Genomic DNA, 26,277 nt, shown 5'->3' with positions numbered 1-26,277 from the left:
AGTGGTAAGTTCTGGAATGCGCTGCCCATGAGTATATGATGGAAGCAGATTCAATCATGGCTTTTAAAAGGGAATTGGAGCATTTCTTTCATTGAATGTGGGCATCGCTGGCAAGGTCAACATTTGTTGTCCATCCTCATTGCTCTTGAGCCCATCCTCATTGCTCTTGAGCCCAGTGGCTTGCTACACCATTTCAGGGGGCCGTTAAGAGTCAACCACATTGCTAAGGGTCTGGAGTCACATGCAGGCCAGATAAGGATGGCAGATTTCCTTCTCCAACAGGACATTAGTGAATCAGCTGGGTTTTTATAGCAATGGTTTTATGGTCACTATTATTGAGACTAGCTTCTCAATTCCAGGATTATTAACTGAATTCAAATTCTGCCAGCTGCTGTGGTGCGATTTGAATCCTTGTCCCCAGAGCATTAACCTGGGCCTCGATTACTAGTCCAATGAAAATACCACTGTGCCACCATCTACCCTTGGAGAAAAAAAAAGTTGCATGGCTATGGGAAAAAGGCAGGGGAGTAGGATTGGCAACTTGCTCTTGCAGACAAGGACAAGACAAACCAAACCAAATGTCCTCCTCCTGTGTTATAACCCATTCTATAATTTCATAAAAGGTTTATTGGATCACAAGCTCTTAATTATACTAATCTTAATAGCAGCATTTGGTGAAAGCACAAGGGCTGGAAGTAACAAAGCTGAAACTCTCAAAACATTGCTATAGATTAATGTAAACATTAGAGAAAGATTTCATGCTGATGGGCTACCATGCACCGTAGCCATTTTGTTTTATCGCCCTTAGTTAAGAACTGATGCCACCTTGACTGATGGCCATTCCCCTCATCTGCACCTCCCCCACCAACAACTCAGAGAGCCAAGATGTCTCAATTCAATAATATAAAAGCAAAATACTACAGATGCTGGAAACCTGAAATAAAAACAGAAACAAAAAGTTTTTCCAGCATTTTCTGTTGTCTCAGTTCAAATTAAATTTACTTACTGTGAATTGAAAGAAAGGGAAAACTTAAATAAAATGAACACAATGTATTAATGAAAAACGGTGATGCATGTTACTTGTGCAATAGTTTGGAAAACATTTGCAATCTGAACCTCAATTACTGCAAAGCAATGCATGCCTTCATGCCAATAAACTTATTGCCCAATCTTAAGGCCATCAGGTATTTCTGATATTAACAGCATATTGCAGAGTACATTTCGTTAATTAAGATCTCAGACTTTGTTGACAATATACACTATGGATTTGTACATGCAGACAATCACCTGGTGAACCAGTATGAAGGTCGCTGCACCTCTGCTGAAGGCCTGAGATAATCCATGAGCCTTGCATGTGATAGCCCCGCCAACCTTCAAAAGTAAATGTGACTTCTAGCCTATTATATTGGAGACTGTAACCTGAATGTTGACCACTTTAATGGCTCTTAAGCCTCCTCTCTCAATGCCTGGGCAGGAACCTTAATCCTAGGGTAGAATGTGCAATTGTAGTCTGCTTCAAGAACAGCCTTCTGTACACATTCTCAAAAAATTGGCTGCCACAAAAAATCAAAATCCAACAACTCTGTTAATGATAAATACACTTGTATCTTTGCATATTTTAAATATTCTATGGGTTTCATACTCATCTTAGTCATCTAATTAATGGTTATGCAAAAACAGGTGCTTATAAATACAAATACTTGACTTGGCTCCAAGTGAAACAACAGGTTTAACCGAGCCACCAACCTGCTATCCTTGATGTCACCAGACAAGAGGCTCCTATCTAGTTAGATCTACAATTGCTGCAGTCATAAAAGACAATTAATAATAACAATGAGACGATCTTAAGTTGAGGGGCACATTACAAAAAAAAACATTCAAAATGACTTTTTAGTATTGTGGTTTTTAAATACCTGCTGTCTTAAGCAAGCCCATAAATAATTATACACGAATCTCAGCTTACTGGAATGTGCAATGCTTTATATATAAATAAAATTTGAATTACTAATCTACAGTTAGACACTAAAAGTTAAGCTAACAAATAAAAGTATGCTTTTACCCCTCTAAAATGCAATGGTTACAACCATTGCTGAAAGTGGAATGTCTTGTGCAGTACTTTACCAGTACGCTTTGCACCAGAATGGAAGCACTGTAAGGTTCTTTACTTTTAAAAGAAAATAGGTACTTAACTAGAGGTTTAAATCAAGCAAAACACTTCCGTAAAATCAATATTTCAAAACGTCAAGAACCTAAACATTGAAAAAGCATAATATTTATTGAGACAAGTTGATTACCAATAAATAAAACCAGAACAAATTTAACACATTGGTTATACAACTTGTAAAGAACTTTACAATGTTCTACATTTCAGCAAGTTGGAGTAGATAATGCAATAAAATGGCCTACAATGTGCATAGAAATATCTCATACCATATAGCCAGGAAATTTGTTTTCAGCTTTTGAATATTCTGTAATTTAAGCAAAAGTCATTCGACCAAATCTGATGTCCAAGAATTTATCATGTCACATTTGCAAAGATTCTCTATTAACTCAGGAAAGTCTTTTGATTAACAGGGTTAAGGAGGTCATGAGTAAGCTCATTAAAATTACTGGCTACACAGTTATCACAGTAGTAGGCTGGCATAATCTGCTTGACAAACAAATATTTTGAACTAAAATATTAACACAATTGAAGGTTAAAAGGTTATCTCTCCCCACCCCCCCCACCCCAACCCAACCCCGCGCCGCAATGTAATCAAAAAGGTGGATCATTTTTTTCATTCTAGGATACATCTAAAAGCCTCAACTCTTAGCCCACTAAGCAACTGTAGCTAAGGTGGCAACAGGCCAAAAATAGACCAAAAGAAAGCAGTGTTCAACTCCATTTATTTTTCAGTAAGCTTTGGTTTTAAGCAAATAAAATATCTAAATTAGTGGAGTGTATTTAACTGTACATGAAATGCATGTGTTTGTGTGCTCTTGTGGGGTAATTTCAGAATCATATGGTAGTATGCAAAAGAAACTAGTTTTAAATGCTTATGGTTGTTTTGCTGGTGGTGTAGGGCAAGAAAGGCAGTAGAACACAATCTCACAGTAGCTCAAACCTGATTCTCAGGTGAAACGTACAAAAAAAAATCTTAGTTCAGTGTAGCTTTTACTGGTATGGCAGGAATGTTTTAAAAAATTGTTTTCAGGGTGGGGAAGCATTATGATCATGTTGCTTATGAATGAATTACCTGTTTGGTGTTTTCATACCAAAACTGTAGTGAAACCACATCTAATTAATTGTCCAGAAGAATGATGCAGAAGTACAGTGAAACATTTATAAGGAAAAGAAAAACCATGCTGCCACCAATCCATTCAAGGGGACAGGCCAATTCTTACAAGCTTGGAGCATTAAGAGTCTTTTGAAATAGTATCAAAACAAAATCTGTGTTAGAGCTGTTAACACAAAGTGCCTAGAAACAAACCACTGCTAAAAGGCTATTCAACTCACCATCGTTGCATAAATTTGTGTAATATGCCACTTATAAATAAAATGGAACACTCAAAAGTTCTGCCAGTTTTACACACAACACTCTTGATTACTCCCACACATTTGTGCACCCCTATGTGCACGCTGAAAGTCTGAAATTTAAACATAATTACAATAAAAGTGTAGTTACTAAAAAGTTTGTGGAATGGTCATAAAAGAAACTGCTGCAAATACTATGGTTTCTCAATTGAAAATATTGCACAAACACAGGTCTTCCTTTACAATGATTTAAGACCAACGGCTCTTAACCTTAGCAACATCTATTGCAACTTGTGTCCCTCAAGTTACATGAGGAAATGTTTGAATTTAAATCTTACCTCTTATTTCACAAATAATGCAAAACCATTAAAGCTAGAGCCTTTAAGCTGCTTTGAACAAACAAACTTCCCCTCAACCTATTAATTTATCTGAGCACAGTTTCCATTATTTTGGAAGACCTGCAAGTCAGCTAATAGTACTCAAAAATTTGAGAATCTTGAATGCAAAATGTGAAAGAAGATTTTGAAAAATACATCTCTGCCTTTACAAGAACCTCTGCACACCACTGGAACTACTTGATTCTCAAATGCAGTTTTACTAACTATTCTTTAGAATGTTCAGAGGTGCATCCCGAATCAATTTTTTGAGCACCATGCTAGACTGGCTCATAACAAGACATCATTTCAAAAGACCTAAGGCCATGAGTTCCATTTGTAATGGAAAAGAACTGTGCAAAAAAGCTTGAATTCCTACTTCTTTGTGCCAGTGTTAAAGATTTTTTTTTTAAAAAAGGAAAACTCCAGGTCCAATTATATGGTTTTTCTTCATCCACAATTTGATCTATTTATAAATTTTTTAAAAGCAGTTTTCATGAAAAAGTACCTGCAAACTTTATGAAATGATAGTGGCCAATTTTATTAAAATGTTGCATCTTATCAGTTGCACATCAACATATGAGGAGTGTTCACATCACCTTTCCTCAATGTGCTTGGCAAGTACCTTTTCATGAAGAACGTCCCTTCAACCAATCCACTGCATTTTTGTCTTTCAAATTTCTTTAATGGAAGATACAATCGGAATTTCTGATTAATGTTCATCCACTAATATTCTAAAGCTTCACTGTTCCTTGTCCTTGCAACTAGTGCCAGCCAGATTTTAATTGTGCTATGACTTCAGTTGGGATGGTGTAGGTTGACTAACAAGCTGACCAGCTCAAGTAAATACTGTGTTGCATATTCTGCCATTTTGTTTTAACATATGCAAAGAAAAAAGTACTGTGCAATTGGAATTTTGATCTCAATGTTTTATGGACAACTGCCAAATTTATACAGGACCAATAATCCTTTTCAGGCTGTAAAATTAAAATTTAAAATGAGAGTTCAATCATTGCAACAAAACTTTATTAAACAATTATATTTGTTCACTACTCATCTGCAGTGTGCTCCCCAGGTTTTTGCACAGGAAGTAATTTTTCTTTCAGGACAATGGTCCATAGGCTCAGTATTTGCATATATGTCTCTTCATCAGCATTGACATTGCTTGATGGACTGTGGGAGATATTACTTATTGTATTATGAAGTCTGTCTTCGCATGCATTTAGTACCACTACATAGTTGAAGTGAAGCCAAATAATCGTTCAAAAAAATAGTAAACAAACATTTTAATCTTCTGCACAAATTGTTTGCTATACTGGCACCTAGAGTTTTCCTGTAAACAAAACCCTGACCAAAATGTTAGCATCCCACCAAATCATTGTTGGAAAAGACTAAGCCACAAAATACTAAACACAACGTACTGCAGTATAGAAACAGTATCCTTTTAAGTAGGCCAAAAGACTAGATTTCATAACTTGAATCCGTATTTCTTCTTCCACATGCCAGCAAATTATAAACTTTATGGTAGCGGAACACAAATGATAATATATTACTGCAGTATCCTTTCATCAAGGAACCTGAAGACCCAACATGCCATCTTTGCAGAGGCTCTTTTGGCTAAAGAGGTGCTAGAAACATTGGTTGAGGCACTAAAAATGCTAACCATTTGCATAAAAATTACAGGCACTCACATTCACACACATACATACATATGCATCTGTACGTACATATGCATACATAAATTAAGCTACAGCAGATGTAAAGTTTGAGTGCCTCAAAATTATTTTTAAAAGTTGTTTCCCCAGATAGCTTTTATACCAAAAGAAAGTAAGCACCCGTTGTTCCTGAGAGTTGTGCTGCATGGGATACTTTTGTAACCACCGACTTGCGAAAACAGCATTCCATGCATTCGATATAAAACAACAATGAACAGCCGTAACAAGATGACAAAGAGAGGATACTGTTCCTTTAACATGCAAGTATGTTTTACAAAAACTTTTGAAATGCACACTGCATCATGGTTTTTGTGCTCATGTCACAAAACTAATGGTCACTTCAAATGTATTAGCCATCTTTGTTTAAGATACACAACATGTGGTCAGGGCTTTGTAGATTACTTTTATTTTTTTATAACAGCATTTAAGTATTACATACAAGTTTTTAACAACTGCAGTCATGAGTTATCGTCAGTGTTGTACTTAGTACATGATCGCATACAATCAGGGTTCTCCAAATCTCTGACTCTTTGGCTCAATGGTAGAGATCAGGATTTTTTTTCCACGGTATCTAGATATAGAAGGCAAAGCCTTCTCAGTTGGTCTCATATGAAGAAAGCAATGCAGCATCCACTGGTTCCATACACGAAGGGCAGGTAAAGGATCGCATCAGCCAGTCATCTATACAGTCCAGATGATAAATATGCATGCATGGAAGAAACCTAATTGGATCACCATAAACAAAGTCCATCATACATATAACACACCTGAAAGGCAAAAAAAATGCTTAGAAGAACACAAATTAGTTTAATGCACACAAAAAAGTTACTGTATAACTTCAGAAAATTGACTTGCACACGGTGCTTTTTCAGCATTCATGGTACAATTAGAAAAGCAGTAAATTCTCAATATGATTATGTTTAACATTTTATAGCTGCTAAAAGATAATGAATCATAACTTATGGGTCTGAGCTCCAGAATGGAAACCATGCTGATAGAGCCATAGGAAAAAATATGCAAAGCAAATATTAAAATTTAGAACAGATCAGAAACACTAGTTAAAATGTTGCACGGGGAAAAGCTAACTCAGGTTTGACACTGCAAGGGCTGAAAATTAGCATTCAACAGGTTAATCTGAAGCACAGCACTGGTAAATGTTAAACAAAGTCAGTGCATTACCAGCGTTTCTAAAAGGGGAACAGAAAGAGGAAGGTGGGAAGAGCTGTTCAATCATTTTAGCAATGGCTTTCAATTGTTGGCACAAGGGGTTACTTTTAAGAATGGCTTTGTACTAAAAATGGGGTACAGGTGGTTAATTGCAGTGTCCTTCTAATAGATTGAGCAAAAACTACTTGACGCAGCAACCTTGGGCTGAGATTAAGTGACTTATTTGAGAGATTTTTAAATTATGAAAATTCAAAACTCACTCTCTAATTTTCTTTTCTGATCCATCTCTTCCTGGGTCATAGACCCCTTTGGGGAGGTGCTGAATGAGGCCTATTCTTTGCGCTATTCTGATCTGTTCTTCTTCGGTAAGTTGAGTGGCTAACCGGGTCTGACTTGGAGTAGGATGGTAGACAGGAACCTGAACTTGTTCCTAAGAAGAACAGGTGGGAGCAGGAGAAAAAGACACATTGGAACAAAGTAATAATGCTTCAATTAAGGTGCAATAACAGTTATCGTATTAAAATATTCACACTACCACTTGCTTAGTTTTGACAAATTAACAAAATTAATTTTGAATCATCTGTTGACAAAGCCCATCATTTGTGCATGATGATAACAAACAATTTTTAAAAAACCAAATAAATGTTTGTTCATCGGTTTCATTCAATGGGCATCCCTTCAAAAAGTTAACTATCTGATAGCTTCCAGTCTTTGGGATAAGACAGTAAACTGAGGCCTCCTCGGTCTGAGCAGGTGTTTGTAAAAGATCACATAGCACTATATATCATGATGACCAGGAGGGTTATCCCTGGTGCTCTGGCCAATATTTATTCCTCAATCAAGATCACAACAAAACAGATTACCTGGTCATGATCTCATTGCTGTTTGAGAGACTTTGCAGCACACATGTTGGCTTGGGAGAGGCAGCCAATATGTCTTAGCATCAAAGCACTAATCACTCAAAACCAGCTCCACTGGGCATGATATGTTGTATGGCTTACACCAGGCTCCCAAAGTAACTGCTCTGCTTGGAAAACGGTTGCAGCAGGAAACTCCCAAGAGGGATGTCCTCAAAGTCCCGGAGAGGTGAAACATTCCCAGCAGCTCATGGGAATCCCTGGCTTGTGGCCGACCAAAATGGGGAAAGCTTATTTGGGAAAGAACCAAAGACAGAGAGACTTCATTAGGAGCACAGAGAGGTGAAATCAACACGTCAGAGACAGTGCACAAACTTCCAAACACCTCAACTGCCCAACCCTTTAAGCACCACCTGCTCCACATTTGGCAGAGTCTGCCAATCGCACATTGGACATCATCCATCTCAGAACCCACTGAACTAAAGTGGAAGCAAATCATCCTCAATCCCAAACTGCAGTGACTACACTACGTAAAAGTAAAATACTGCAGATGCTGGAAATCTGAAATATAATCAAAGTGCTGGTAATACTCAGCAGGTCCTGGCAGCATCTGTGGAGAGAAAAACTGAGTTAATGTCTTGAGTCAAAAATGACATCTTCAGAACTGAAGGAAGGTTGAAATGTGATGGGTTTATGCTGGTGGGGGGTGAAGAGGGGAGGTGTGGCGGGAGGTAGAGGAAGAACATAAAGGAAGGTCTGGGAAAGGGTAGCAGGCAGGAGAGATTAAATGACAAAAATGTCATGGAACAAAAGGCAAAGAAAGTTGTAATGATTGTGGTAAAGAGACAAAGCATTAGTCCGGAAGTGAGTGTAAATCCTCAAAGAGCAGCTTTGTCTGAAAGCAAAAACATGAAAAACAAAATTCAAACCGGCACATGCAAAAAAAAGGATCAAAATGGGGGACAGAGTTCATGGTTGAACTCAATGTTGAGTCCAGAAGACTGTAAAGTATCTAAATGGAAGATGAGGTGCTGTCTCAAGCTTGCATTGAGCTTCACGAACACTGCAGCAGGCCAAGGACAGAAATGTGAGCATGGGAGAGAAGTGATGAATTAAAAATGGCACATAACCGGAAGCTCGGAGTCATCCTTACGGACTGAGCTGAGGTGTTCCACAAAACAGTTACCCAATCTACATTTGGTCTAGCCAATGTAGAGATGACTGCATGGTGAGCAGTGAATACAATTTGCTAAATTGAAAATAGTACAAACAAATCACTGTTTCACCTGGAAGGTGTGCTTGGGGCTTTGGGTATCTTCCTATGTTATTGCCCTTGACCCAATCCCAAACCTTCCCTTTTGGTCTTCCTCCCCCACTTTCGACAGCATGCAACACATCACAATTCTACCCTCCTTCAGTTTGAAGAGTCAAAATCTGACTCAAAATGTTAACTACGTTTCTCTCTCTAGAAATGCAGCTAGACACGCTGAGTATTTCCAGCACTTTTTGTTTACACTTCAAAAGTACTTAATTGGTTGTAACGTGCTTTGAGACATCCCATGGTCTTAAAGTTCTACATAAATGCATGTCTTTCTTTTTTGTTCAGTAGATTGACTTTTCATAATGGTTAGTCTCCTGTAAGAAAATCCCAGCTAATTGCTTTGATTCAAATGTTATATATAAGTTTGATTTGTTTGAGGTATTGCCCAGCAAACATTAAGTAGTAACTGAAGTTCACGCTTGGAGAAAAATAGCTTCACCTTAAGAAAACGCTGAGCAGAAACCTCTATTTGCAGGATGACGTGACATACAAATAACTCAGCCAGATCTGCTATGCATGAGAGAATTCAGGCAGTGGCAGTCCTGGCTTGCTGAATACTGACTTGCAAGAAGCTGAGGTGACAAGTGAATGACTATGTTGTTTGAACAATGAAAGAGCAGTGACTAAATAACTGAACCTTGTAACATCCATAATTACTGTAATTGTTACAAGTTAACTTGAAGGGTTAGTAATGTAGTGTTGTTACTGTAAAGTGCTATATTTCTTAGTGGATTCAGTAAATTCCCAGTATCAAGCAACCTAATACACGGGCATAAAAATAAAAAATTGCGGATGCTGGAAATCCAAAACAAAAACAGAATTACCTGGAAAAACTCAGCAGGTCTGGCAGCATCGGCGGAGAAGAAAAAAGAGTTGACATTTCGAGTCCTCATGACCCTTTGACAGAACTGAACTAATACATGGGCATTTTGCTATTAAAAAAAATGCCTCCTCCCAACCCCTCATCAAGAAAAACAGAATGGCATTTAAAAGTAAAATAATATATGCGCTTGAAATGCGCCATACAATTAACAGATCCGACAAGGATGCCTTCAATTTTTTGCTAACTGCATTTGCTTTTGAAAATAATTTACTTATCCTTTCACAATGTCGGATTTTTCCAGGGCAATTCACAGGAAATAACCAAACCCACTCAAAAGATCTAGGAATTACAAGAGCAAATTACACCCAACTCAAACTGAGTTTCCTGGGCCTTTTGTGCAGTTTTTAAAATAAGCACACTGCAAATTGACCACACCTCCAGATCAAAATGATCATCATTGCAAGTTTCTGTTACTGGGTCCCGTTTGCAGGCCTCTGAGACAAGTATTAAAATTAAGCTTTTTGTTTTTAGATGCAGAGTCCATATGCTAATAGGTATGCTTTAAAAAATTGAGTAATATTTTTAATTTACTAAGAAGCTGACAAGCTGACACCAATATAAATGAGAATATTTCTGAAATATTCTTCTTAAAATCATTTTCAGTTATTTAAAATCAAGTTGCCTGTACTTAGAAGGGGAGGACTGGACACTGATTGAAAATATTTATTTGTGATAAACTTATTTACAGCTATATTAAAACTGCATCAAGTTACCACTCAAATATATCAAGGACTTCATTTCAAAAAGCAAAACAAAAAAATTGTGTTCTAAAATGCTGCCTGATTGCACTGGTTCAGGACAGATTTTACATTGTGATATGCAAATGAGTTTACACAGAAACTTAAGGGTTAAAAAAAACACTAGTATAATTTTTGTACACAACTTGAGCCCAGAGTGGGACCTTTACGCCGACATATCCTGGGAGGGAATTCCAGGGAGGGAATGGAGGAGCAATTTAAAAATCAGGGGTGCTTAAGAGATCAGATTTGAAGCACAAATATACAAGGGTTTTGTGGCTGGAGGTGATTACAGAGTTAGGGAAGGGCAAGGCTATGGAACGACTTGAAAATATATGAATGAGAATTTTAAAATTGGGACCTTGCTTAACTGTGAGTCAGTGTAGGTCAGCAAGTGCTTGGTGAACGGAATAGGGCATGAGTTAGGACATGGTAGAATTAGTAGAATTTTGGATACCTCAAGTTTATGGAAGATTAAATGTGGGAAGCTGGCCAGGTATGTTTGAGCATAGTCAAGCATAGGGGTAACAAAAGCATGGCTGAGGGTTTCAGCAACAGATAAGCTGAGGCAGGGGCAGAGTCAGGCAATGTTACGAAAGTGGAAATAACCCTGCCATTATTTCAGGCAGCCTATGTGGCTGGAAGCTCAATGTCAAATATGACATCGAACAGCCTGGTTCAGCCTCAGACAATTGACAGGAAAGGGATTAAGTTGGTGGTGAGGGAACAGAGTTTGTGGCAATGATCAAAGACAATGGCTTCAGTTTTGTCTGGAAATTTCTGCTCCTCCAGTACTGGATGTCAGATAGGCAGTCCTGATCAACTGAAAAAGAGTAGCTCAACACTGGAGATCCTATGGATCCTATACCAAAGCAGGTCCCATTTGCTATGTGGCTGCAGTTATGCAGACAAAAGTTTATAGACTATGACATTATTATTGGAATGATTAATATAAATACTTCCATTGCTCAGATAGGGTCACAGGAAATTCAGCGAACCAGTACAATCATCTGGTGTTCACAATTTATGTAATTGTTGAAGGTAACAATGGGGGTGAAATTCAAGGACCATGAAACCCATTGAAATAGTAAAGGAAGAGAAAAAAAATGATGTAATTGGGGCAGGTGAACTTGTCCAAGAAACAGCTGTAGGGAGGAAAGGAGCACATTGAATTGAGAAAGCAATGGGAGCCATTACAATTCAGTCCAACAAAAGCTAACATAATTATTGTGAAGGATGAGTGGCATCAGAATTCATGGGAAGCACATGAAAAGTGGCAAAGCACAAGTTATTCAATATTAAATGGAGCTGAATGCAAAGCAGGAACAGATCAGAAGCAAAACACTCCAGATGCTGGAGATCCGAAATAACAGGTCAGAGTTAGCTCAGCAGAGAATGAAAAATTCCCAAATGAAGGAATGGAAAACTGAGAACTTGGAAGGAGGAGATCAGGTACTTCAGCCAAGGAGAAAATGAATTTCTCTCACAATCTGATAAGACAGTTAAGCTGAGCAGGTGGGACTGGCACCATAAGCTGAAACAGATCAAAACTTGAAGCAACCGAGTGATCGAGCTGAGTCACGAAATTCAAGTCTTACAAAGCAATCGAGCACAGCAGCAGTCCTGATGGCAGAGAAATCCACAAGGTCATGATAGCAAATTTGAATAGGGTTTCATCCACTGAGAAGAGCAGAGCAGAAGCACAGAACAAGGTGATTAAGCAACATACTCTGAACATGGAACTTCAAACTTGAACTTGTAGTTTGGGCTAAAATACAGTCACTAGTAGAGCAGGGGAGGGAAGACTTTCTTGGCCATGGTGCAGAGTTGCAAAGGAGAGGCGCAAGGATCTGCACAGGGCTCAGGAACCCTTTTACCAATAAATTGTAACATTGTGCTTAATTGTCCAACAAATATTAAAACAACAAGGCCATTAATAGGAACCAAGGACCATAAATATAATGACTTCTGTAAACATTATTCAAATCAATGACAAACCAGATAAGGACAAAAGTTCTTTACAGAAAAAATGCATTATTAATTGCTAACTCTCCCAGTCAAGATTCATCCAACAGGTATTTACAAAATGGCTGTGTAGTTTCCAATACACAATTTTCATCGCGACAATGTATTAATTTCAAACTTCTGTTCCTAACAGGAGTCATATTGGACTCAAAACATTAACTATTTCTCTCTCTACAGATGCTGCCAGCCCTGTTGAGTTTTTCCAGCACTTTTTTATTTCAATCTCCAGCATTTGCCATATTTTGTTTTTGAACACATTAATTTCCTTACCTCCCCATAAAAATGCTAAGAAGTGTTAATTATATAAGCCACCACTTTTATTTGTAGGCAAGTAATTTCATTATTATACCCCCACAGTCACTGATGCAAAATGGTTTTTGAGTGCATGTTGACATGGGAGTGGCAACATAACTTGGGGGTCAGATCAGTGATGACTCCCAAACACTGAAGAAAAAGCTATGACCTTATTTAGTAATCTCTCAATCTTTGGTAGGTAGTCTCTAACTTAGCATGGTTTTGTGCTACAGCTCAAGTCTAGTGCAAAACCACATTTTAAACAATACCCAGGTTGCTTGCTGAATCTCCTGGGTTGTTAAAAAAAAACTTTAAAACGTGGACACCGTCACAAATTGAAAATGAACTAACCCTTCTGCAATGCTCTCTGCAATTTATAACAAGGCAATGCAATTTGTAGTATGAGACTGGTAACTGTAGAATTAATTGCATTATTGCAAAAACAAACATTTTCTTTTAGATTAGATACTGGCACCTCTATTGCTGTGGTTAACATTCATTACATTTTTATGTCTGCAAAGTATATCTTTAAAATCAAGTAATGAAATTTGCATTTGACTGATCTATTTTAGTTGGTAAAAAGACAGATATAATCACTTTTAGACTTTAGCTGCCATTAGTCATAATGACTACATTTTCTAACTAGGGAGATGATAATTGTGCAAGGTTTATTCACCTTGGCAAGTGCCTTGATTTTGGATTTTCTTCTGTTCAGAACTGCAGGCTCCCTAGGGCTAGCATTTTTTGGACTTTTTGATCTGTCAGCAGAATGCTGAGACTTTGGTTATGGTCACACAACAAGGGAAATTTAATATGTCTCAGATGGCCATAGACATCAGAAGAAACTTCTTCTCCAACCACTTCATCGCCATAAAGTTAGGGCTGCTACTTAAACCTCCACATTAAAAGGATAATTATGTTCCTGCCATGCTACTCAATTTCGCCATCCCAGAAAGTGAACTAAAACTGTGGAGTCTCATTCCTGCAGCTCGTTAATAGTTAAATTTTCAAAATACTAAAATACATTTTTAAAAATATGATTTACTTTTCTACCTTCACTCTCAATCAAATCAATCCTTCCTTCCCTATTTCACTTGGGGGAATTAAGGTTTTACAGATAGCACATTCACTCCCTCCACCACTGACAGTGGCAGCAATGAGTGCCATCTACAAAACACACTGCAGAAACTCACCAAGCCTCCTTAGACAGCACCTTCCAAACCCAATACCACTACCATCTAGAAGGATAAAGGCCGCAGACATAGGGGAACACCACAACCTGGAAATTCCCCATCTCCAAGCCACACACCACCCTGACTGTGAAATATATTGCTGTTCCTTCACTGTTGCTGGGTCAAAATCCTGGAACTCCCTCCCTAATAGCACCATGGTATGCCTACATCACATGGAATGCAGCAGTTTAAGACGGCAGCTCACCAACACCCTCGAGGGCAATTAGAGGTGGGCAATAAATGCTGGTTCAGCCACTAATGCCCACATCCCATAAATGGAAAAAAATGGGAATAGTGTGGGAAGGTGGAACCGAAGGAGGAGATCAGCCATGATCATACTGAATGGCAGAGAAGGTTCGAAAGGTTGAATTGGTTTACTTCCACTATTTTTTGTTCTTATAGTTGTGGCCATGTATAGCCAGAATTCCAATAAAGGCAACTGAAACTGAAATGACTAACCCTCAGAAAGGAGGTGGATCAATATTCAGCTATGGAAGGATAGGCAAATTCACACAATCAAACATACAAAGATTCCTATGCTGTTGAGAAGCAGAAGGGTGTAAAATAGTTTACTTATTTAGTTGGACATGCATTCTGAATGACATGCTCTCCAAGCATTGTAGCAAGTAGCCTAACTTGATCAGTTCTGAAGTAAATTATGTGCCGACTGCAAACATGAAAATTATATTCCATTTATGGGTTCCTGCCTATGTATGAGTCTTCAGTAGAAGACCAAGGATTCAGCACCTGTGCCATTGCAGTTTAGTCTGAAGGGCATATGGAAATGGATAGGTGGGATATTAACCTGGGGAAGGAACTATCATTAAAAACTAAATTTGCATAATTCCACATCTTATATTACTCAAAATATAGCAAGCCTATGTGGGAGCCATAACATCAGTTGTCAAGGCCAATATGTCAGTCAAAGACATTGTTGGGCACTGCAGTTAAGTTTAGACAGCTGTATTTAGCAAATGTGAGAAGATTGCTCCATTTAGCTGCCTTAAATATGCCAAATAGCTTCAGATTGAGAAGGTCCCTTAAGCAGCTATGGAATTGCTAGACAAGATCTGTTACACATGCTTTTTCTTGTAGCATTTAATATTTGCATATTTTAGGGTCCTAGTCAGGCCTCTTAAAAGAACAAAATTGGTTTTATTTGGTACTAAATAAATATCAAATTAAAAAATGATTACTTTACATCTTTCCTTTTAACTGCAGAGCTGTCATATAATTTAAAAATAAATTTCACTAAGCTCTTAAGTGATTAGCTTTGCTAAATTTTAATGCCAGTCAGGGTTGTCTCTGTCAAAAAAAGACCGGAGGAGGTAGGAGAGAGCTGGAAAGTTCAACAACTCACCAAGGCTCCTTCGACAGCACTTTCAAAACCCATCACTTCTACCACCTAGAAGGACAAGGGAAGCAAATGTACGGGAACACCACCACCTGCAAGTTCCCCTCCAAGCCACACACCATCCTGACAGAACTATATCACTCTTCTTGGGTTAAAATCCTGGAACACCCCAACAGCACTGCGGGCGTACCTATATCACATGGACTGCAGCCCATCACCACATTCTCAAGCGCAATAAGGGATGGGCAATAAATGCTGGCTGAAACAGTGATGCCCACACCCAGTGAACAAATAAAAAAAGGACAAGATTTAGCTGGGCTTCAATTCATACATGGTCAATAACCAGATTCGCACCAAAGCTTCTATAAAAATTATGGTTACCCAGTCACAGTATCAAAAGGCATCCAAAAATCATACACAAGTAAATCCTGTTGAAAAGTGAAAAAAATTGTATATTTTGAAGCTAGAAAAAATAGCTTTGAGCAATCTTTATGCCATATAGTTTTAGACATTTAGAAAGCTTTTGATAAGAAGTTTCTTGAAAGACTAAGTAAACTAAAGGCCCACAGAATTTAGAAAGGAACATAGGTTCAGTGGGAAAAAAATTAAAAAAAAAACAAATAAAGGGAGATATAATCTCAGATTTGAGGCTAGAATAATGTGGAGTTCTACAAAGGTCCCCATTTCTGAATTTATTCAAGGGGTATCACATAAAAATCTGTAAACTGAACAAGTTTGATCACCACTCCAAAAAGCAGAGCAGTTGAAGCAGATACAACAAAGTATTTACAAAAATTGGAGAGATAGGACAAGTGAAATAATAGTTTACACATGTTAAAAGGAATGCAGGCCATACATATACAATGTTGAAATTGAATTAGAACAGGTAAATGCAGAGAATTGAAATTAAAGTTGTGCACTTCACTTTCAACATCAGACAATGCGGTGAAGCAATAAAAAAAGCCAAATTGGATGCTAGAAATCAGAGCCATGAAAGTAAAATAATTCCATATAAGTTATGCTTTCATGATTTGCAATGAATAGGCCACATCATGTTTGGAATAAAAACAAAAAATGCTGTAAAAACTCAGGTCTGACAGCATCTGTGGAGAGAAAGGTAACATTTCAAGACCTTAAGACTCTTATTCAGAGTCTGCTCTGAAGAGTCATATGGGCTTGAAACTGTGGGTGGGTTTGAAAAGTGCCGTCTAAGGAGCCTTGGTGAATTCCTCCAGTGCACCTTGCAGATGGTACACACTGCTGCTATAGTGCATTGGTGGTGGAGGGAGTGAATCTTTCTGGACGTTGTGCCAATCAAGCAGACTGCATTGTCCTGGATGGTGTCAAGCTTCTTGAGTGTTGCGGGAGCTGCACTAATCCAGGCAAGTGGGGAGCATTGCATCACACTCCTGACTTGTGCCTTATAGATGGTGGACAGGAAGAGAGTTACTTGTCGCAAGCTCACAAGATTCCAAGCCTCTGGCTTGCTCTTGTAGCCACAGGATTTATATGGCTAGTCTAAGTTCAGTTTCTGGTCAATGGTAACCTCTAGGATGTTGATAGTGGGGAATTCAGTGATACTAATGCCATTGAACATCAAGAGGCGATGGTTAGATTCTCTCTTGTTAGAGATGGTCATTGACTGGCACTTATGTGTGGTGTTACTAGGATATTAAAGGGAGTAGCTACAGAGATAGTGAATACACTAGTAGTAATCTTCCAAGAATCCTTAGATTCTGGTAAAGTCCCAGGGGGTTGGAAACTGCCCATGTAAAATCCTTTTTCAAGAAGGGAGTCAAAAAACTATAGGCCAGTTAGATTAACACCTGTCATTGGGAAAATGTTAGGGTCCATTATAAAGGATGTAATAGCAGAGCATTTAGAATTACATAATCTAATCAAGCAGAGTCAACACTGCTTCAAGGGTAAATCATGCCTGACAAATTTATTAGAATTCTTTGAGGAGGTAACAAGCAGGATAGATAAAGGGGAACCAGCAGATGTAATATATTTGGATTTCCAAAAGGCATTCAATAAGGTACCACATGTAGGGCTACTTAATAAGTTGGGGGTAGTATATTAGCATGGATAGAGGATTGGCTAACTACTAGAAGACAGAGTTCGGATAAGGGGGGCATTTTCAAGATGGCGATCTAACTAGTGGCGTGCCACATGGATCAGTGTTAGGGCCTCAATTATTTACAATATATATTAATGACTTGGATGACGGAAGCGAATGCACCATCACCAAATTTGTGGATGACACAAAAATAGGTAGGAAGGCAAGTGGTGAGGATGACACAAGGAGTTTACAGAGGGATAGAGACAAGTTAAGTGGGTGGGCAAAAAAGTGGAAGATAGAATATGTGGAAAAATGTGAGGTTATGCACTTTGGCAGGAAGAATAGAGGAGCTGAATATTATTTAAATGGAGAAAGACTGCAGAAGGCTGCAGCACAGAGGGGCTTGGGAGTCCTTGTGCATGAATCCCAAAAATACAAGTTCAACAGGTAATAGGGAAGGTAAATGGAATGTTGACCTTTATTTCAAAAGGAATGGAGTATAAAAATAGGGAAGTCTAGCTAAAACTATGCAAGGCACTAGTTAGACCATACCTAGAATACTGTGAACAGTTTTGGTCCTCTTATCTAAGGGAAGATATACTAGCGTTGGAGGCAGTCCAGAGAAGGTTCACTGGGTTGATCCCAGGTATGGAGGGATTTTCTTAATAGGAGAGGTTGATTAGGTTGGGCTGTACGAACTGGAGTCTAGAAGAATGAGAGGCGACCCTATTGAAACATAAGATTCTTAGAGGGCTTGACAGGGTAGATGCTGAGAGTGTGTTTCCCCTTGTGGGAGAGTCCAGGACCAGAGGACATAATCTCAGAGTAAGGGGGCTCCTATTTAAAACAGAAATGAGGAGGAATTTCTTCTCTCAGAAGGTAGTTAATCCGTGGAATTCTTTACCGCAGAGGACTGTAGAAGCTGGGTCTTAAATACATTCAAGACAGATATAGACAGATTTCTAATCAGTAAGGGAATCAAGGGTTATGGGGGAAAAAAGGCAGGAAAGTGAAGTTCAGGGTTATCAGATCAGCCATGATCTCATTGAATGGTGGAGCAGACTTGATGGACCAGATGGTCTACTTCTGCTCCTACATCTTACTGTCTTAGCACCTGGCAGCCCAAGCCTAGATATTGTCTAGATCTTGCTGCATTTGGACATGGGCTGCTTCAGTATCTGAGTCGTCGCAAGTGATGAACATTGAGCAATCATCGGCGAACATCACTTGTGACCTTATGATGGATGGAAGATTATTGAAGCAGTAGATAAAGATGGTTGGGCCGAGGACACTACCTTGAGGAACTCCTGCACTGATGTCCTGGAGCTGAGATGACTGACCTCCAACACATTCCTTTGTGCTAGGTATGACTCCAAACAGTGGAGAGTTTTCCCCGATTCCCATTGACTCCAGTTTTGCGAGGGGCCCTTGATGCCACACTCGGTCAAATGCTGCCTTGATGTCAAGGGCAGTCACTCTCACCTCACCTAGGGAATTCAGCTCTTTTGTCCATGGTTGAACCAAAGCTATAATAAGGTCAGGAGCTGAGTGGCCGTGGCAGAAAGCAGAAGCGAATCGAATTGGATGAAGACTGGCATCTGTGAAACTGGGGACCTCCGGAGGCTGAGATGGACCATTCACTCGGCACTTCTGGCTGAAGGTTGTAGCAAATGCTTCAGCCTTATCTTTCGCACTGATGTTCTGGGCTCCCTGGTCATTGAGGGTGGGGACATTTGTGGAGCTTTCTTCTCCAGTGAGCTGTTTAATTATCCACCAGCACTCACGAAAATGTGGCAGGACTGCAGAGCTTAGATCTGATCCATTGGTTATAGGATGGCTTAGCTCTGTCTATCACTTGCTGCTTATGCGTTTTGGCACGCAAGTAGACCTGTTATTGCTTCACCAGGTTGACCCCTCATTTTTAGTTATGCCTGGTGCTGCTCTTGGCATGCCCTTCTGCACTCTTCATTGAATCAGGCTTGATGGTAACGGTAGAGTGAGGGATATGCCAGGCCATGAGGTTACAGGTTGTGTTTGAGTACAATTCTGCTGCTAATGGCTCACAGCTCCTCATGGATGCCCAGTCTTGAGTTGTTAGATATGTTCGAAATCTATCCCACTTAGCACAGTGGTAGTGCTACACAACACGACTGTGCAGTGGTCACTCCTGCTGATACTGTCATGAAAAGATGCATCTGCCGCAGGTAGATTGGTGAGGATGAAGTCAAGTATGTTTTTCCCTCTTGTTGGCTCCCTCACCACCTGCCGCAGGCCCAGTCTAGCAGCTATGTCATTTAGGACTCGGCTAGCTCGGTCAGAAGTGGTGCTACTGAGCCACTCTTGATGGACATTGAAGTGCCCCCACCCAGAGTACATTCTGCACCCTTTCCACCCTCAGTGCTTCCTCAAAGTGGTGTTCAACATGGAGCACTGATTCATCAGTTGAGGGAGGGCGGTTTGTGGCAATCAGCAGGAGGTTATCTTGCCTGTTTGACCTGATGCCATGAGACTTCATGGTATCTGGAGTCGTTGTTGAGGACTCCCGTGTTAACTCCCTCCTGCCGGTATACCACTGTGCCACCACATCTGCTGGGTCTGTCCTGCCGATGGGACAGGATGGTGATGGTGGTGTCTGGGACATAGTCATACTCACTGAATCATGACTCACAGACAATGTCAGGCTGTTGCTTGATTAGTCTGTGAGACAGCTCTCCCAATTTTGGCACTAGATATTAGCAAGGAGGATTTTGCGGGGTTGACAGGGCTGAGTTTGCCGTTATTGTTTCCGGTGCCTAGGTCAATGCCAGGTCAGTTTGATTTCATTGCTTTTTTGAGACTTTGTAGCAGTTTGATACAACTGAGTGGCTTGTTAGGCCATTTCAGTGGGTATTTAAGAGTCAGTCACATTGCTGAGAGTCCGGAGTCACATGTAGGTCAGATCAGGTAAGGACAGCAGATCTCCTTCCCTAAAGGACGTTAGTGAACCAGATGGGTTTCTACAACAATCGACAATGGTTTTGTGGTCATTAGACTTTCAATTCCAAATTTTTATTGAATTCAAATTCCACCATCTGCCATGATGGGATTCAAACCCAGGTCCCCAGAGCATTACCCTGGGTCCCTGGATTAAAGTCCAGCGACAATACCACCACCACATCGCCATACCACAAAAATAAGGAAGTCTTGCTACAATTGCACAAGGCTTTGGTCAGACCACAACTAGAATACTGTTGGGTCAAATGGATACAAAGAATATCAAGTATGTCATTTTTGGGATAAATATTTGGCAATTTTTATTAATCCAAAAAGTTAGTTTGAAGTTTAATTTAATTGGCAATTTTTGTAAATGATCCATATTCTTTAAGCAGGCCAACAACATGCATTTAGCACTTTCAATGTAAATAAATGTAATTTGGCACTTCAGAGAAGTGTACAGTGATCTGGCATAATTAGAAAATGTGCTAGTATGTGCAGTTTTTGTCTCCATACCCAAGGAAGGATATTATTGTCTTGGGAGATTCATTCCTGGGATGAAAGGGCTGTCCTATGATGAGACACTGAGTAGATTCACCTACACATGTCTGGGGTTTAGAGGAATGAGATGTGCTTGCACCATGCTTTTCAGACAGTGAATTCCAGGTTCCACCACCCTCTAGGTTAAAAATCTGAATTCCCCGCTAATCTTTCTGCCAATTACTTTAAATCTACATCCCTGCTTATTGGTCTCCCTACAAAGATAAATAGCTACTCTCTCCATGTCCCTAAATTTTATAAACCTCAATTAAATCTCCCCTCAGCTTCCTCTGTTCCAAAGAAAACATTCCCAGCCTATCCATTCTTTCTTCATAGCTCAAGTTCTCCATTCCTGGCAACATCCTTATAAATCTCCTCTGCATCCTCTCTAGTGCAATCATGTCCTTCCTATAATGCTGTGAGCAAAACTGTACAGTATTCTAGCTGTCGCCTAACTAGTGTTTTTGTATAGTTCCAACAGAACCTCCTTGTTTTTATATTCTGTGCCATGGTTAAAAGAGGAAAGCATCCCATATGCCTTCTTGACTACCTTCAGAGATCTATAGGCATGCAGTCCAAGGTCCTTCTACTCATCATCCTACCATTTATTGTGTATTCCCTTGCCTTGTTTGTCCTCTCAGATGCACTCTCACAATTGTGGATTGAATCCCATTTACCACACCTCTGCTCACCTAATCATTCCATTGATATATTCTTGCAGTCTACAACTTTCATCCTCATGATAACCACAAAGCCAATTTTTCTATCATCTTCAAACTTTTTAATCTTGCCCGTATATTCCAGTTTAAAACATTGATCTATCACAAATAGGAAGGGGCATAGTACTGAGCCCTGTGAAACCCCATTGGAAACATCTTCCAGTCACAAAAACAGCCGTCAACCATTACTTAATTACTTTCAAAGATGCTAAGACCCTTAAGTTATTTTAACGTGCTGTCACCTCCTACATCCATGTTCATCTTTCCTGGAACCTCCTGCTGAATCCCTTCCAAGTTTCCACTTCTGCCACAGCACTGCAACAGTCCTAAAGAAAAACACAAGTAACACCACCAGTGATCATACTGTCCTATTTGACATGTCTAACCACTCCATCCTCCTCTAAGCCTCTCCTCTGCTGCTCACCCAAGTGGGTTGCTTTCACTTGGTTCCATTCTTACATATCTGACCATTGCCAGAGCATCTCCAGCTTTGGCATCTGGTCCCACCCTCATGACATTATTTCTGAAGTTTACTAAGGAACTTTGACCCTTCCTCTTGCTCATCTATAGCTTTGCACTTTGTAACATCATTCCAAGACATGGTATCAGAGTTCACAAGTGTACAATTGACACCAAGCTCCAAGTTTCTCAGCTCCTCCACTACCCAGTTGGTTGGCTGTTTATATGACATCCAGCTCTGGCTGAGCCACAATTTCCTCCACTGGGAAGACTGAAGCCATCATCCTAGGCCTCGTCCACAAATTTTGTCCCCTTGTCACAGATTCCACCCCAGGAGTCCATTTTCTCAAGTTAAAGCTGACTATTTGCAAACTGTGTCCTGCTTCCTAACCCATATCGTCACCATCACAGTTTAAGTTATTGCCTCAGCCCAACTGGTGTCAAAACTCTCAGCCACGTTTGCATCATCTCTAGACTGGACTTCCTTTCTTCCATCCTCTATAAACTTCAGCTCATCCAATTCTCTGATGCCTGCCTCTTAACCCAAAATAAACCCCACTCGCCCATGCTCTAAAACCTGCACAAAGAAAAATGTTTGCTCTTCTGGGATACTTTGGGTTCCTACCTCATCGACAACGTAGTCAGTGACGTTGAGATCGACCAACTCCAATGTGGCAGTTGCTCTTGGCGACCTTACGAATGTTGTTCTTCCCTTGGATGTGTATGTAAATACACCACTCAAGGGCAGTACTGTAAGACGTGAAACAATTGGATGTTGGAAGAGTGAAAAAATATTCATTAAGAGCAGAAATATGCAAGTACCCTCGCTAGCAACATTGTGTCAATGGGTCACAGATGCATGGAATGAACTCAATTCCAATACTGTCAAAAAATTATTTCTAAAAATGTGCTCAACAGTACCGAGGACATGCTTGATGAAGACAAAGAAGATCCAAATGATGTTACATAACCAAGTGATTGGGATGAATTATTCAGTGACTCAGATGGTGATCAGAGTGATTTCAAAAAATTTCAACGTGAAGTGTTGCAGTTAATTTGTTACATATTTATATTGCGTTGGATGATTTGTATATAGTTTATAATGTCATAAATGTTAGTAGTTAATATGGATTCTTTAGTGTTGCTGGTTTTTATTTTATTCCCTCAAGATCATCTTTCTTGGATTTCATTTGGGCCCAAATCAAACATGCATATCAACCCCTCGAAAACATTACCCATGTAAAATACGGCCCCATGGCTTTTGGTCTCCAAAATTCAACATTTACATGAGTATGAAGGTGGGGTCTTGGTGACAGTGGTACCATCGAAAAGCAGGAGAAGTTGAGACATTGTCCTTGATCCCACGTAAGTGCCAGGCAATATCCCGGCCAACTGTCAGCTGAAGCCTGGATAATGTCCAGTTGCTACTGTTAGCTGCGCAGCTTCATTATTATAGTTGTGAATTACCTCAACATTTTGAAATCCTTATTGAACAGCCACACTCCTAAACTTTTGACAGGGAAGATCTTTGAAGGAAGCTGATGACAGCTTAGGGAGCGGTCTTGAGGAATTCCTAGTGATACCTTGAGCTTCAATACTTAGCCTCAACAAGGACAAGCACCTTCCATATGTTGAGTGTGATTCCAGCCATTGGTATTTGGTTTGGACACCTTGGCATTTTAATTTCAAGGGCAGTTGTTCACATTGTTTCTCTAGTCTTGCAGCTATGTCTAATCTATCACAGACTTATCTCATTCATTTAATCTCCTTGCAAAGTTCATGTGCTATTTGCCCCACAATTTCAAAGAAAGTTTTGTATAAATACTCTGAACCCCAAAGAAAACAAAAGAGAACATTAATCTATAATGACACTTCCACCATTCCAAGTAAATCCTGATTGGCTGCTTTTGAATAGGGGATTTTGCAATACATAGAACAGCCGATATTTTTGCAGGGGAGCCAAGATTATCAGGATTTCTTGTATTAGATATGAACTACACTGGAAAGAGAAAATTCAGAAAAAAGCTTTATAAATTTGCAAAGAGTGTTATGGGTGCCCTTTTTTGACACACACAAGAGAAATACAATGTTGGAATATCACTTCTAGTCCTTTATTGTCTTTCACCAATATATTGACAAAACATGGCATGATTTGTGTACATTGATTTAATAATGAATAATGAAATTCAAACTCCAGATGTCATTTACATGTACACAAGTTACCAAATGTTCTTTTGAAAGCCAAAAATCTCTCTCCAACATACTCCCTCATGTTGCATTTTTACAGAGCAACAACTGCGAGTGCCAGGTAGGCTGTCGCCTCTCAAATGCCAGGCCACAAAACAAAAAAAGAGGAAAGGAAGATGATCTTGTAAAAACGAAGTCAGCAGCCTAAATAAACAGTTTACATTAAAACCAATAATCAGAAAGAACAAATCAAGTTTCAACAATAACATTAATAATAATTAATGTTAAGTTTAAAAAAAGAAATGGGCCTCCAGGGTAGTAATCACAATATCTAGCTAGGACAATTAACAAGCAGCAGACTGGGCACAATGCTACCGTAACTGATGGTTTAAAAGGAAGCATTGCCGATTTTCAGCACAGTTGTACTTCACCAATGCCCTCGGAGTAGGGGAGGATTTTTTACTAACAAAGGGTGAAACATTGTATAACAGAAGTGACAGAAAGCAGCCTAGAATTTTAGTTGGTGTGAAGATTAAACAGGATGGTGAAGGAAAGAGTGGATGGGAAAAAAAAGCACGTGTCAGTGTTAGAGGACTTTGGGTGTGACAGAATTTACAAAGCATTGGAAAGAGTTGGGGATATAGAGGCATTAAATAAGAAAGGAGGGATACATAAAACAGCCTCAGACTTTACTTCTCTTATGTCAGATACCAAAGTTCAATACTGCAGAAAATCTACAGGACAATTAAAAGTCATAGGGGCAAAATTAATAGGCAATCAGGAAAGCAAAAGGAGGGCATTAAAACATGTTGACATGTAAAACCAAAAGGTATTTTTTAAAAAAAGTACACAAAGAGCAAGAGGATAACTAGACAGTAGGGACCATTGGGTAGCCTGACTGGGGATGGAGAACATGGGAATTAATCTTAAAGAATGCATTGCATCTGTTTTCACAAAAGAGGGATGATACAGACAATACAAATCAGGGAAGAGGAGTAAGGTAGATTAGATGAACGTAACATAGTTAAAGAGGAAGCATTAAAGCATTTAACATCTTTGAAAGTGGATAAATCCCCAGTTCTGGATGAAACGTGCCAAGGGAGAGCAAAAAGAAATAGAGACTCTGACCATTATTATGCGATCCTCAGTGACTACAGGTCTGGTAGCAAAAGACTGGAGGACAGCTAAAGTTGCACCATTGTTTAAAATGAGAGAAAGGAATAGACCAAAGGGCTCAGTACTAGTTCCCTTGCTTTCTGCAGTATACATCAATGATTTGGATTTGAATGCAGAGGGTATGATTAAGAAGTTTACAGATTACATAAAAATTGGCTATGGTTATTGTGAGGATGAACGCTGTAGACTCCAGGAAGATATCAAATGTAGTAGTCAGATGAGTGAAACAGTGGCAAATGGAGTTCATTCTGGAGAAGTGAGAGGGAATGCATTTGAAGTCTGACAAGGCAAGGGAATACATAATAAATGTTAAGGTACTGAATACAGAAGAAGAGGAACTTTGGAGTGCACATCCACTGGTCCCTATTGACAGGATAGGTAGATAAGTAAAGACAACACGCAGGATTTTTTATTTTTGATTCAATTCACAGAATGTGGGCTTCACTGGGTAGGCCAGCATTTATTGCCCATCCCTAGATGCCCTTGAGAAGGTGCCTTCGTGAACTGCTGTAGTCCATGTGGTGTAGGTACACTCACAGTGCCATTAGGAAGTGAGTTTCAGGATTTTGACCCAATGACAGTGAAGGAATGGTGATATATTTCCAAGTCAGGATGGTGAGTGGCTTGGAGGGGTGCTTCCAGGTGGTGGTGTTCCCATCTATCTGCTGCCCTTATCCTTCTAGATGGT

General features: G+C 39.5%; 1 protein-coding gene across 2 annotated transcripts in view; it reads right to left on the bottom strand.

Moving 5' to 3' along the window:
* Positions 1-2,252: 2,252 nt before the first annotated feature.
* rnf11b (ring finger protein 11b) overlaps positions 2,253-26,277 on the bottom strand; it is a 33,790-nt gene continuing 9,765 nt past the window's right edge. The window contains exons 2-4 of one of the 2 annotated variants that reach the window (XM_041208348.1): positions 22,852-22,976; positions 7,031-7,200; positions 2,253-6,370 (exon numbers count right to left, since the gene is read on the bottom strand). In XM_041208348.1, the coding sequence (XP_041064282.1) occupies positions 6,199-6,370; positions 7,031-7,200; positions 22,852-22,976 (467 nt within the window). In that variant the 3' untranslated portion in view covers positions 2,253-6,198. The remainder of the gene's footprint in view (positions 6,371-7,030; positions 7,201-22,851; positions 22,977-26,277) is intronic. The other variant, XM_041208349.1, reaches the window with a different exon arrangement.

The sequence above is a fragment of the Carcharodon carcharias genome, chromosome 16 (assembly GCF_017639515.1).
Source record: "Carcharodon carcharias isolate sCarCar2 chromosome 16, sCarCar2.pri, whole genome shotgun sequence".
Taxonomy (NCBI): domain Eukaryota; kingdom Metazoa; phylum Chordata; class Chondrichthyes; order Lamniformes; family Lamnidae; genus Carcharodon; species Carcharodon carcharias.
The sequence above is the reverse complement of the archived record's forward strand: the minus strand, read 5'-3'. Positions and strand labels throughout refer to the sequence as shown.